Source organism: Lissotriton vulgaris, chromosome 9 (assembly GCF_964263255.1).
Source record: "Lissotriton vulgaris chromosome 9, aLisVul1.2, whole genome shotgun sequence".
Taxonomy (NCBI): Eukaryota; Metazoa; Chordata; class Amphibia; order Caudata; family Salamandridae; genus Lissotriton; species Lissotriton vulgaris.
Window position 1 is genome coordinate 99,130,397 of NC_141697.1, and position 14,930 is coordinate 99,145,326.

A 14,930-nucleotide genomic window follows, 5' to 3' on the forward strand; every position below is an offset into this window, starting at 1 on the left:
GTATGATGTAGAATTGTATGATTTTGAATCTCGAATTGCGTGGTATATGCGCGGTCCTTCCAGGATCCGCTCCCATTCCTTGTCTGTCCAATCCCTCCCTCTGTCAGCTGTCCATTTGTCTCTCAGTGGCTGGAGCGTGCATGCCGTGTGTGACTGTAATGCCTGTGCCAGCCAATGTATCACATGGGACCCATTTCCTATGATGTGGAGGTACTGCATCAGTAGGTGTGTCTATGGTTCCTCCGTCATGTCTCCCCAGCGTTTCGTGCATTCTCGAATCATGAAGGCATGCAGTAGGAACTGCCCCGCCGGTAAATCGGTGTCCGTTACCAGGCTCTCAAACGGGATCAGGGCGCCATCTTTGTACAGATCCGTCTTTGTTCCTATCCCCGCTTGCTCCCATCTCTCCAGCATGGTCGCAGTGATCACGCCTCCGACTCTGGGCATGCCCTGCAGCGGAAGCGCGGGGGCATAGGGTGTGACCGCCCGCGTGAGTCCTAGTGTGCGTTTGTAGCATTTGAGTGCTACCGTCAGGTGCAGCCCGTTCCGTGGGTTGCTTTAGCTAAGGGGTGGAACAGCGCAAGCCCCCGGGTATGGGTCAGGGCCGGTATCTCCGAGGCCGTATCAGTCAGGTTCCTCCCCGCGAGCCAGCCCACCACCCACTGCAGCTGTGCCGCAAGATAGTAAAGCTCCTGATTGGAGACCACCAGTCCTCCCACGGTCGCTGGGGTGTATAGTTTTTTCAGCGCCACTCTGGGCCTCCCGGTGTTCCAAATGAGCGCCCGGATCATGGTCTCTAGTTTCCTGAAGATCCGGTTGGGAACATACACCGGTATATTAGAGTAATAGTAAAGGAGCCTCGGGAGCGCTATCATCTTCGTCAGGGTGACTCGGGCTGGGACATTCAGTGGGAGCGTGCTCCAGAAAGCCATTTGGGCTCATAGGGAGGAAATGGCCCTGATTAGGTTGCCTTCCAGCACATCCGCTGGGGACCGGTAGATGTGGATGCCCAGGTATTTGAAGGTGCCTGCATGCCAGGTCAGTGTCGTTCCCCCTAGACGCTCCTCGCATTCCTGCATGTCTGGGTGAAAGGGGTAAAACCCGGATTTCCCCCAGTTAACTTTCAGTCCCGAGTGAGTCGTGAACTCTCGCAGGGTGTCTGTGAGTCCTTGCGGTATCCGTGTGAGGTCCCTGATATAGAGGAGCAGGTCATCAGCATATAGTGAGACCGCGTGCGTGCCATCTATCAGTGGAATACCCCAATCCGCGCCCTGTCTCCTCAGAAGTTCCGCCAGCGGTTCCATCGCTAAGGAGAAGAGCAGCGGTGACAAGGGGCAGCCCTGCCTCGTGCCCCGTCTTACTTGTATGGTATCGGACAGGAGGCCCCCGATCCGGACCCGTACGCTGGGCGTCTGATAGAGGAGGCTGACCAGATCTGTGAATGCCTCTCCTAGGTCATTCTTCTGCATTACTGCTCGGAGGTACGGCCATTCCACTGAATCAAATGCCTTTTCCAAATCTAATACAAGACACCCCGATCGCGGCCAAGGCGTCCTCGCGTATTCCTGTACCCTGAATAGCCGGCGGATGTTTTGCCATGTGCTGCGTGTGGGTACAAAACCGTTCTGGTCTGCGTGGACTAGTGTGGGCATGTATAGGGCTAGCCTCCGGGCCAATGTGGATGCTAATATTTTGTAGTCGGTATTCAGAAGGGCGAGTGGCCGGTATGAACCCAACTGTGTCTTGTCCTTTCCGGGCTTTAAGAGGGAGACCAAGGTGGCTTCATTTAAGGTGGGTGGTAATGAGGAGTCTTCCAGTGCTGCCTCGTATATTTTGATCAATTCCGGGATCAGGAGATCCGGATATGCCTTGTAAAACTCCGCAGGGAGTTCATCGGGGCCCGGGGATTTCCCGTTGGAAAGTGCCGCAATGACTACCCTCTGATGTGATAGACGCCGCCAATTCATCACGCTGAGCGTCTCTAAAGCTCTTAACTTAATGATATCTAGAAATAGTGTTGTTTGCTATAAGTAAAAATATTGTTACTGAAATTAAAAATCAAGTACATGTTTTTTTAAACCGCGAGCTTAATAAGCAAGATTTGAATGTACATTATTTCTATTATAAATGTTAAAAGGAATATGTCTGTCAAACTTTGACAGCATCATTGCTCCGATCAACTGAAATGTTAAAGGCAAGAAATCAGAAAGGAAGGCAAAAAACGCAAAAATGCAAGAATACGTAACTGAACGACAGATAGCAATCCAGCTTTTGACATTTTCGTGCTAAGCCTTTTGGATCATTGGACTCTTTTTTTTTTTTTCCTTTGCAATCTTTAGCATTTATTGGTAGGTATTAGGCAGTAAATATTTAAATGCAGATACTTACTGCCTCTGCTTGTGTGGTGAAAATCCTCCCTGATGTCTGTTGACATGATTATTAGGTATTTATGTGGCTCTTATTCTTCCATTAGTATAGCTGTTTAGCGCTTTTGTTAGTCCAGGAATGACTTCACATCGCAGTTCAGGAGTGCGATTATGGTTGTAGAGATGTGCATCGAGTGAAGATGAAGGAATGTTTCTTTGTTAGGTAAGTGTGTCCGAGCTAGAGGGTTGTATGTTTGATTGGTGACACCAGAGAGCTGTACCAGAGCTCTTTATGTATTATCTCTTGCTTGCCCACTGCCTTGTGAACATATGAGTGTGGAAAGCAGCTGGTTGATAGAATATTCTTATTTTTGTGTCTTGTAAAGCGCTCAACTACACAAAAGGGTTTCCTGGGGCTATGCGAGGTAGAGTAGATCTAGCCATCAGCTTTAGTGCATCCAGGTTTCCAAAGAGGTACAGCTTCTCAGAGATTCAGGTACGGAATTCCACATCTTTGGGCCAAAGAATGCCTTGGACCAACCTCCCATGTGAGCCAAGCAGATTTTGGCCATGTGCAAAGAGACTGGTTGAGCGAGCGAAGCGTGCGTGTGTGCTGGTGAGGCACCAACTGGTCTTGAAAGTATTGCAGGCCTGTGCCAAATCTAGCTTTGTGCATGTAGCACAATGCTTTAAACTGTATTAGTTTTTCCACAGTGAGCCAATGGAGCTCGCGGAGGAGGTTTGATACAGAGGAGTGCTTTGGAAGGCAATATATAGCCGCAGAGTTTTGGACTACTTCTAGGTGACGGATGGATGCCTTATCCACTCCTAGATACAAAATGTTGTTGTAGTCTATTTGGGCGGACGGTGTAATCATCCCCATTTTCTTTTTATCCTCTTCAGCACTCAGAAGCATGTGAAGGTCACCTTGGCTACCTGTGGATTCATTGAAAGACTCTCGTCCAGCCAGAAGTCAGGGTTCTTTACATTGAAAGACAGTTCGGAAAGGGGCCTGAGAGACTCCGGCCAAATCTATGCTATGCTTGAGTGAATTGCGATTCATTCAGGTGGAAATGTGACCCAAACGCAAGTTCAGGGCCCCGATGTTATGTGCAGATGACAAGGAGAAGATGATTTGAGTATAATTTGCATAGGTTAGTCCGCAGAACTCTGGAAGTAAGAGCACACTTCTCTGGCCTAGCACTGGCTGAGAAAACCTGAAATGTGCTGTCTTTAAGGAACAAGGTCATATAGGCTAATTCTGTTTTTTCCCGGAGACCCAACTTTGCCTACCTTTCCAGGAGTGTGAAATGTGACCGTGTCAAACGCTGTGCTAAGGTCCAATAGAATTAGCGTGGCTGTACCACCTCGTCCAGGAGTCGTTTTAGGTGTTCTGTGACTCCTAGGAGGTGGAATTTGGTCCTGTGTCCATCTCTGAAACCTTACTGTGATGAGAGGCGAAGTTCTGGGCTTCCACAAAGGTGGTAAGCTGCGAGTTCACATGTTTCTCCAAAAGTTTGCAGAAGATGGGCAGCAATGAAAATGGTCTGAAGTTAGACCGAGTGGGATCCAGATTGGGCTTTTGTTTTAATCGTAGTCCCATGGCATGCTTCCTTCCTGAGGGATGTATCCCACTTGCAATGAGGAGCTGAGCAGCCGAACCATAATTTGTAACCGGTCCCGTCCAAGAGGTTAATCTTATTCGATGGGAGGGGATTTAATCAACTGTAGAAAAGCCAGAAACCTAGGGTGTCCAACAGGGAAAACAGCTTCATTTTAGGAGCGGCCAGTGGCATATTCGAGGTATTTTCATCACCTCTTGGGGCAAGCTCCCATATCAGCCACCTTTTTAACGAAAAAGTCTGCCAGCTCTTCGAATTGTGACTGAGACCGTTATGGCGCCGGAGTCGTTTTACTAGGGTAAGAGAGTGCTGTGACCACTTTAAAGAGTGTCTTAGAGCAGTTTTGGAGATTGTCTGAGTAGAATGAAGCCTGAGCAGTTTTGCAGAGCCCATGATAGTTTTGCAAAGCTGTTTTATACTGGTCATGGGACTTTCTACAAGCATTTGCAAGTTTTTTTCTCCAAGTCCAGAGCTTCGGTAAACCATAGGGCAGGGGGTGGAGCCTCTTTGAGGACCTAGGAGTTGCATTCAAGATTATCGGCTGATTTAAGTCTGTTCCTTGTCTGGTACAGTGCTTCGATGTTTTACATTCAAAGCAAGAAGGTCTAATTTAGCCCAGTTGCTAGACTTGAGTAAAGGTTTTGCCACCCCTACAGAGGAGGTGTCCTGAGTCCTGATGGCAAAAGGCACTGCCATATGGTCCGACCAGAATAGCAGCAAGGGTGGATCTGTGTTGAGCTCCTTGATATTGGAGAAGATGGGATCCAAGAGGTGGCCAGCCTCGTGTGCTTGTGGTTGAATTGATGAAAGCTAAATTGAGCACACTCAGATCCTCTAGAAGTTTCGCATCCAGAATGCACATGGGATCTTCAAGATGGGTATTGAGATCTCCTAGGAGCGTTAAACTGGCACACTTACGAATGTGTGGGGAGAGTAGTTCAGGAACCAATGAGCACTATTTCCCATTATATCCCAGAGGCCGATAGATCAGGCCCAGGATATTGTGTGAGATATAGTGAGAAAAACTAAGCTTCACACTTGCGAATGGGTAGCTCCTGTACGGATGTATGACGGTACGACGCGGGCTATTACCACGCATACCGTTACAATGCGTGTTTTACAACACAAGTCGTTACCATGACTTGCGCTGTAGGGTGCAGACTTAGGAATAGTTTAATTTACTATTCCAACAACAGTCCCCGTGGATAGTAGGGAAGGTGTTGGAATAGTAAATGAACTATTCCTTGTCCTTGAGCGCCCTCCAGCGCAAGTCGTGGTTACGACTTGCGTTGTAAGAGATGCGTCGTAATGGTAGCGCGGGGTAACATCCGCATCGTAAAGGATGTTCCCCCTCCTGTATTGTACATTTGTATTTCTTCTAAAAGATAATGGCAATTCCGCCTACTACCCTATTCTGTCTATCCTACTAGCGATGGCATAGATTGGTGGAAGTGCAGCAATAACATCTGGCAGCGACACCTCATGAAGCCACGTCTTAGTCTGGAACAGGGCGTCTGGGACATTACCCCACAAATAGTTAAATGTATGCTGCTAGACCCTAGGGAGGGAGCAGCAGTTGATGCTAAAGATGCTAAATTTGCTCATATATTTTAAATGAAAAAGCCCCAGATCCCCCAACTAAAGTATCATAAATGCACAACTTAAAAGGATAGATATGGTGTTGGGGGCTCTAGTCACTAGTTAATTACATATTCTGGCAGTGCTGTGTGGTATGGTATGTCTTTACATATTCTGTTGTAGGAAAGGGATTTAGGTAGGTTATTGATAGTGTATCTGTGCTGTTTTTGGCATAGTGTAGTTTGTCTATTTAAGCACATTTTGAACTATATAGGATTTGCAAATAATTGCGTTTTTATACAAATATTTGCTGACCAGACACTTTCCTCTTCATTTCCTTGTTTGTAACAGTGGCAGTATCACCAAGAGGGATCTTCTGCAACACCTTCACAGTCTGGACTGCCATTCGTCCCTATATGTTTTGCATCACCTGACAAACCTGCCGGCTCTGGATGAGGATATTGTTCTTGCCCTGCTGCAGAAGGATCTTCCAATAGGGAATGATGGAGCTAGTAAGTACCAGCTGAAGTTTTATTGTTGTAGTGCCCAAAAGGTTTAATTGTTATGGTGATTGTTTTTTTTTAAATTGCATTACCCACCAGAGCTATCGGAAACCTAAATTATTCCATTCATAGGTTTGCTTATTTGGGTTGTCTTCAATTGGGTCATTGTAGAATGCTTATTCTCAAACAAGAACTATTTATCCAGTACTGTACTCTAGTATAATAACACTGTCCTGTCTTTACAGTCGCTCATCCACATGGACGCGTTTAGATGTACGAGTTCAGTTGTGTGCTGAGCTGTGAACGAAGCGCCTGGTAAAGGACTTCCAGCTAACCTCCATGCTTTGTGTTAAATTGTTGACATAATTGTGAAAATCGCTTTTAAATAATCACATCACTGTTTTTAGCTCACTTAAATTTACCTGGGCACATTGTACTTTACGCTTGGTCACGGAGCGTCTTTCCCGGTCCACCACGGATTCTTAGGTTTGTGTGTAACACGACGCAGAACTGGAAGTGTTGTTTGCTACCATAACACACTCTGCTGTCAGCAGGCTAGTTGTTAACTGGCTGCACAAATTGGAATGTTTTCCCCAACGCGCAGCGGGCACCTAAGGCAAGCCCGTCTGCGCCTGGACCGGGCCCAGGGCCACGATCCCTAGTTCAGTTACATCAGCTGGGCACTACACAATGACAACTTACTCCAGTACCCAGCTAAAAACATTTGCTGTGCTACCAAAATACACTCCTGTCCTTGCTCTTTAGCCAATAACTCAAACTTCAGCTGCTCCAATTGCTCTTTCAAGCTGAATACCCACCACAAATCAGGAGCTGCTCTGACCTAACCTCTGTACACAAATCAGGATCATATGTACCTAGCGCTCCTAAATGCCCACTCACTCCCTAAACATAAATATGAAATAGCAGATTTCCTAACAGACCAAAGTTAGACATATTGTTTATTACAGGAACCTGGGGAGACCCCTCTTCTGGTCCGGACTTTTGCACCGCAAACCCGGATGTATTCTGCGTATTTTTGACATGAGAGAACCTTAAAAAAGGGAGGTGGACTAGCAATCCCACATCGCAACAAACATCTAGTCAGGACAGAGACAATCCCCACTACGACTTGCAAAGCTGTGGCATTTCCCATAACACTTTACCACTCACAAACATTTAAAGGAACCCTCCTTTACCGTCCCCCAGGTCCCCGAGTGGAATTCCTCTCTGCTCAGGGCAGTTTACTGGTACCTCTAGCAGGAGAAGCCGCCCATCTTGGGTGACTTCAACTTCCATCTAGAAACCCTGGATGACCACGACACCTCCACCCTCATTGCAGAACTGGAGGCGGTGGATCTCTACCAGTTGATGACTAGCCCCACTCACAAAGCTGGGCACATGCTCGACAGGCTTTTCACTAGCAACAGGCAAATATTGATAATAAAAACCATATCCTTGGCGTGGACGGACCATTGGGCAGTCTTCTTTGATATTCAGGCAAAAACCACTCTGCCGTATATCACCCCGACTCCACCCACACAATTCAAAGCTTGGAGCAGCCTAGACCAGCAGCTCCTCATAATACATCTGTCATCCACCAACTATGACCCTTCACCAGACCCTACACATCCCTCATCCAACTACTCCGAATGGCTCAATAATGCCTTCAACGCCTTAGTACCTTTGAAAAACTTTTCAAAAAACAGAACTGCTTCATCAGCCCCCCCGGTTCGCGGAGTCCCTTAGGCTTGAAAAACAATGTTGCAGGAACCTTGAGAGACGTTGGCGCAGAGACTATAACTGCAGTGAGAAAATCCTTTACAAGGAAGCCATCTCCAAGTATAAGCATCTCATTATCCTGGAGAAAAGCAAATACTACCTCATTCAAATAGAATCGGCCCAAGACTCCACTAAACGGCTTTTTCAGGTTGTCACTAAACTATCAGGGTCCAGGATAAACCCTCCACTAGCCCCCACCCAAGATCTTTGCACTGCTCTAGCCAGCTCCTTCCTAGACAAAGTCAGCAATATTTACGCCAATTTCGCCGCTTAACCCAAAATAGACTCCTTAGCGCCTACTCCAGACAACGAAGAAACCACTCCCTCTTTCGCGAATTTTAGCCAGGTCCCACCGAAACAGATCAAGGACCTCATTTTATCCACCAAGTCAGGCTTCCGACCAACCCATGCTCGGCCTCCGTCTTAAAACTGATTCCCGATATACTAGCACTAAAGCTAAATGATATCTGCAATGCCATGTTTAACACTGGCACCTACTCTGCCAGATGGAAAAAGACTATCATCAAACCGCTGCTGAAGAAGCAGCACCTTAATCCGCTAGATACCAAAAACTACAGACCCATCACAAGCCTGCCTTTCCCAGCAAAAATATTTGAGAAATTAAGGAATTCGCAACTAGCCAAATACATTGAAGACAACAGCATTCTGGATGAGACGCAATTCGGCTTTAGGAAAGGCCATGGCAGTGCTAGTGCTGCTAGACTTATCAGCAGCGTTTGACACGGTTGATAACGCCACACTGATCGATCGTGTCTCAAACATGCGCATCAAACTGAAGGCCAAAGAACTACTGGCCTTGTTTCTTCCCAACCGCAAACAATTAGTCACTCTCTGTATCTATAAGTCCGCCCCTTTCGCCCTCCCGTGTGGTGTGCCACAAGGTTCAACACTGTTTAACATCTATGTGTCAGACCTGGACAGGGTCATCAAAGCCCAAGGGATGGGACTCACTTCCTACGCCGACGATATACAACTGGGGCTTGCTATCCATAATGATGGAGGAGCAGTTGCAGCCAGCTTCCAAGATGGAATAAGCAACATCAGCACCTGGATGGCCAAAAATTGCCTAAAGTTAAATTCCGACAAAACTGAGGTTTTGATTTTTGGCAAGCTACATCCTATCCTGCTTGGTCTTCTACCTGGTGGCTAACCAATCTGGGACCACCACCTCCCCCGGTATCGAAAGTGAGAAATCTAGGGGTTGTGTTTGACGACAAACTGGCTTTCATTTCACACGCCAATGCCATTGTCTCTTCATCTTTCTACAATCTTAGAATGATAAAAAAACTACTACCCTTCCTGCCATCTAGCGCCGGAAAAACCCTGTTTAGGCACCCTAGTAATGTCAAAAATCGAATACTGTAATGGCCTGTTTTTCAATGCTCAGAAAAAGGTCACCAACAAACTGCAGATGGTGCAGAATTCAGCGTCTAGAATGATAACAGGCACCCCCAAGTATCAACCAGTCTCAACGGTAGTCCGAAAACTCCATTGGCTACCTATAACAAGCTGCATCAAATTCAAAGTCCTATGCATCGCCTTCAAGGCCATCCACAAAACTGTACCTGACTTCCTGAAGAAGGCTTTTTGTGTCTACCTTCCTAATAGACCCTTGCGTTCATTAACGACCAATCTTCTGAAGATCCCTCGCTCAAAATAATTCTCATGGGGCGACAGAAGATTCGCTGTTGCCACTGATAAACTATGGAACACACTTCCTCTGCAAATCAAAACATGCCCAAATCTATTTGCTTTCAGGAAACTTATAAAAAGGTGGCTTTTTAATCAATAAGCTCCCCTCCTGTAGTTCGACCTCTACATAGTCCACAGCGCCAGGACAACCAAGGGTATTTGTGCACTCTACAAATTGCCTAGAATAATGAGTAAATAAATTTGTCTGATATGACTGGTATAAGGGTATAATTTAGAGTTCGACTGAGAGTTGCTCCGTCACAAACGTGACCGATAGTCTGTCTGCTTTTTTTCATTTGCTATAAGTTATAATGCACTTGTAAAAAGGCCGATAGGATGTCTGTTAATGTTTGCCCTCTGTTACACAAGAGCTGGGTCTAGTGGCTCAGTGGACTAATGCATTCTCTGAAGGAATTTGTGTTTAAGCCCATGGTCAAAGGTTTGAATCCTGGAAAATTTACTCTGTCTTTCATCCTTCTGCGGTTGATAAATGAGTACCTTTGAATTGGTAACAATGAATACAATCAATACATTTATTCAGTGCTGAAATGCTCCGTAGGCAAATGTGTACTTTACAAATATATTATATTATGTCATGTTCTATATTATGGAATGTTATATGTTATTTTATGGTGTATGTTATGTTATAACTCAACTTTGTTCTGGCTTTGAATAATATGCGTATTGTATTTTGCGTTACATGAAACTCAGTTAACGGAATCCTTTGAAGATTTCAGTTTCACGAACTTAAAATTCTCATTATAAATGCCAGTGAATTTTGAGAAAACCCAGTAGTGTAATTTTAGCTCGGTTTTTCTGACACTGTTGTGCAATTTTCCTTTTGCCCACTGTAAGGACGTGTGTAATTTCAGCAGTTTAATACCCCGTTCTAAAGCACCCTGGCCATGTAGGTGGCTGATTTTAAGTGGTGTTAGACCAGAGCGAAACATGTGGTTCCGAAGCTGCCGTTGTAAGAGGTGCATATTGTTAATTGTTTCAGTACCAAGACTGCCTGTCTCATTGGGTGCCAAATGATAAGGAACTGAACAGTCTCTCCCTCTAAATGCGTGCTGAACCTCTGCATACCTTCCAGTAGTGGTCAACCTAATAGTAAACTCAATTGACATATTTAGATTAGTCACAATTTAGCTGAGATGGGCAGCCATTCATCATTGTCTAAGGTAGCAAGTTCCTTCTTCCTTCTAAATCAGAGAGCCATAAATTTATCAGGTGCATTAATGAATAAGGTACAATAGACCTGTGATATACAGCTTCTCACCTGCTTGTGCTTGGTTTAGCTTCTTGAGGGTTAAACTCCAGAAGGGAATCCAAGACTAATCTCCAGAACAGGTCAATCTGAGGGTATTTGAAGAAGTGGGATTTGTGCAATAAAAACTCTTCACTTAAGGCTTGGGAGGATTAAAAATGGCTGTGTATAGAAATACCTCTATAATCCACATTTAAAATCCAGGAGACCGGATAGTTCGGATCAGGCAGGTTCCTGTCCACAAGGTCATCAAAAGGCGCGGAGATTCTCCTTCCACCCTATCCAACAAAGACTTTATTTACTTAAATTCATTACTACTTTTGTGGGAACCACCATACAACATGGGCATTAGTTTTATCCTCTGTGGATTAGTAAGTTCCAGTCAAAAGGAAGGGTCTTCCTGCTGGCGAAAGAATCAGTCATTGACCACTGCTAGTTGAGATGCCAGGCAGTAGAATTGAATATTTGGCATGGCCAGTCACCTTTTCAGCACAGACTGGGTAGATCTGTGAAATGCTATCCACTGTGCACGATGAGCCCTAATGAAATGCACTGCCCATTTGCATACCTTAGACAAAAACACATGGGGATGTTGAATGGGTAGTTCTGAAGGAAATGTAGGAAGTGAGGAAAGAAAAACAATTTTCGCAAGTATCACTGTACGCTAAATAGAAATCGCCAGTAATGTCTAGTTGGAAAAATTAGTCAGTAGGACTGTCAAATTGAGTTATAGTCATTATCGGTCCCATGTATTAGCAACCAGGCTTCACAGTAGAAAATACCTATTTAAATGCACAATTAAAAGTTTTATTTAACAAAGTATTACTGACTGATAATAAACTGTGCTCGTTTTAGTTGACAATTACAGTTTTTGTTGTAGTTCATGATCTGTACCTGCTAAGTCCACAAGCAACCGTGAGTGTCATAGTCTCTTTTAGGAGGGCCTTTCTTACTTGTCCTAGTCAATCTCTAAAACATTTTCAACTTTTGTTTTCTCATGCAAAATCTTTCCAAGGAATTTTGACAAAAGGGGTTATCAAGTGAAATTGTTAATACACTGATATTTTTTTTGTGCAGAGTATATCTTCAACCAGAATGCGATCACACAAAGGATTTACCCTGCCCATTGCCCAACAAAAGTATACACACCGGGTTCTGCACTTATCTATTTCTTTCGTAGAGTTCATTTCTTCTACTTGACTGTTTTCCACTGTATACAAGATTCGTTCTGTTCAGCGTTCTGGATCTGATCCTAGAAATGCAGCAGCCCATCTCTGCTGATGGAGAGAATAACATGCAGAGCAGTTAGGACCTGGCTTTCTTTAAACAGTGCATTCAACCAGAATGGCCACCAAGAGTTCATAATGCAAGTCATTATGAACTCTTGTAATATCATACTGCAAGACTTGCATGTTTTCTATGAGTTCTCTCCTTCTAGCATTTGACCAAACAAATGTAGCACATAACTTGAACTCCCAAACAGCTCTGGAACATCGTATGTTATAGAACTGAACCTATACACTCAGGGCACGTGATAATGCCATTGTACCTCTGCTAATCATATAAGGTACTGCAGCTTAGCTTGCATTGCTAACTAGGTTTTTTAAATTTATTTTTGAAAGCCAGACTTATTGACTTTGCCAGTGGTTGTTTAAGTATTGGTAACATGCAAACTCCCAGACAGCTAAATCGGTCTGTAATGAGGCATAAAAAAGTGCACACACACACACACAAAGATTTGCACAGACGAAGCGTAGTCATCAACTCACTGTTACCGAGGACAAAAGCAGTTGCGGAATTATATAGCTTGCAATGAAAATATTTTATTTGCTGGTAGTTTTATAATCTATTTATGAAGAAATAAAAAAGGTTGAAAAGCCTCCTGTAGTCCAGAGTGTTTTGCTGACTATTAGTAGCTGTTTTAATACTCACTTATGGCACGCTCCAGTTCTCTAATTATGGTGATCACGCCAAGGTGCCGCTGTTCAATCTAGTTGGCCATACATTCTGACCTGGGATCATGAGAATTCACTATATTTTGGTGGGATAAGCTGGCTATGTGCTTTAATGGATGACTGGTTTCTATTTCTGCTCTGTAAAGTGTCATTCTTTAGAATTTGGATTCAATAATGTGTAAAAAAATAAAAAAGCTTTTGAAAGTTGGTTTTCTAAGCATGCTCCCTAAGGGCCTGATTTAGAGTTTGGTGGACGGGTATCTGTCACAAACGTGACGAATATCCCATCCACCGCATTACAAGTGCCATTGGATTTAATGCACTTGTAGTACAGAGGAAAGGGTATGTGTCACCTTTGTGATGGAGAACCCGCCCTTCGAACTTTAAATCAGGCCCTAAGCCTTGTTTCCGTTCCATGAGCATATTTTCAGATTCCTTTAACAAGCATCCACCTTATTTCTGATTGAGTAAGTTTACCCATATACCACTTCTCATTGTAAAGCTTATAGAGTGTGCACGTGCCTCTTGTTGGCGTGCAAATCTCCAAAAATGGGAAGTGGGACTCTTAGCGGTAGCAGTGATTCACACTCTTATGTAAGACGAGGCCATCTGCTGCCAGTGAGCTGGCTCAGCTGCTCCAAGTACAAGCTGCATACTCCTTCATTACGCTGATCACATGTTCTGTTCTCTCCCATATCTGCAGTCTGCCTGTAACTGAGATGTTTCAGTGTTCCTGTGTATGTGATCTTTGCCCTGTATGATTTGAACAAGTACTGAAAGTCCTAATACAGTCCAGAGCTAAATGCTAATAACGTATGCTTGTAATTTCTCATGATGCAGCCTGTCTTCAACCATTTATCATCAAGTTTGGCTCCTTTACCCTGCGATAAAGCATTTGAAGTGATTATACATGTGCTTAATGAAGGACATCATTTATCTGGCTTTCAAAAGTACAATGGAAAGTTCTGAAGCATGCCATCATCAAAAGGATCATACACTTTAAGTATGAGTTTAGTGGTCAAATGTAGATCTTGTGGTGTCTGAATCAAATTAAACATTGCTTAGGTCATGCGACTTGTAAGAACACTGCAAGATTTTTAGTGGCACCTTTTCTGTGGTTGTAAAGCCAGCTTAAAGAAGTCCTTAAGCATGCAGATGCCCCACCATTGTCCACCTTCCATTCCTTCATTTGTATGAGCCTGGATTAAGACTCTGTTTTTTAAGTTTGTCAAGATTACACAGTGAACTAGAGGAATCAGATGCAGTCTCTGCCCCAGCTTAGGAAAAGGGGGGGGGGGGATAACAAACAATGAAGTGATACCTTTTTTTCACACATATGTCTTGGCTAAACTTAAGCCCAGGCTCCTACTTGATATTCTTCCTGCACATTATCATTCAGTTGCAATTCAGAGGCCCAATACTTTGATAGTAATGTAGAGCCCCTCACCTTAACACAAAATCATGTTTAATGTATGCTTCCACTTCTGTAGCCTAGTTTCCTCTTGGCTTTCTATTTTTAACTACCCTTGCCATTTTTAAAATGTATCATTTATTGTGTGTGTGACTCTCTCGCTCCCTCACTTCTTTTATGGCTTCCTGTTACTCCCAAACCTAGCCTCTCTACTGCAGGTTACTGAGGATGAAAGCCATTTGCTGCCTTAGTGTCACCAAGAGCTAAATCAGAAATATTATTTCTCCTTTTCTTCCTCACTCTGGGTAAGGCCAGGTTCCAGCTGAAGTGTTGATTTTGTCAGAGTTCTTGTTCTCTTCTCCTACAGAAAGGCCAAAGAGTTGATGTAAAGCGAGTTGGCGCATGTCTGGAGAACATTTAATTGTGCAGGTTATGGGGAAGAGAGGTGACAGTCTTGATATGAGCTGCAACTGTTTTTTGTGATGGATTCCTTACTCTTAGTGCTTGCTGCAAGGCATTCTTCATTGAAATGCATGTGGTACATGGGCTACAACAAACCAAAATCACAATATTGGTAGAAATATAAAATAAAACATTTCATAATCCTGTGAGATGAAAGCTAGAACAAGCATTTGCAATGCAATAGGTCTCGCATTTATGGGAGTTTAAGCTATTGGCATTGTACATTACAATATGTTTTATTTATGTTTCAAAAACCAAAAGATAAATAGAAGGC

At 44.1% G+C, this 14,930-nt stretch overlaps 1 protein-coding gene across 3 annotated transcripts in view; it reads left to right on the forward strand.

Annotated features, from left to right (window-relative positions):
• ZFYVE26 (zinc finger FYVE-type containing 26) overlaps nt 1–14,930 on the forward strand; it is a 710,441-nt gene that overhangs the window by 170,272 nt on the left and 525,239 nt on the right. For all 3 annotated transcript variants that reach the window (XM_086937127.1, XM_086937129.1, XM_086937128.1), the window contains exon 8: nt 5,918–6,078. In XM_086937127.1, coding sequence (XP_086793253.1) covers nt 5,918–6,078 — 161 coding nt within the window. The remainder of the gene's footprint in view (nt 1–5,917; nt 6,079–14,930) is intronic.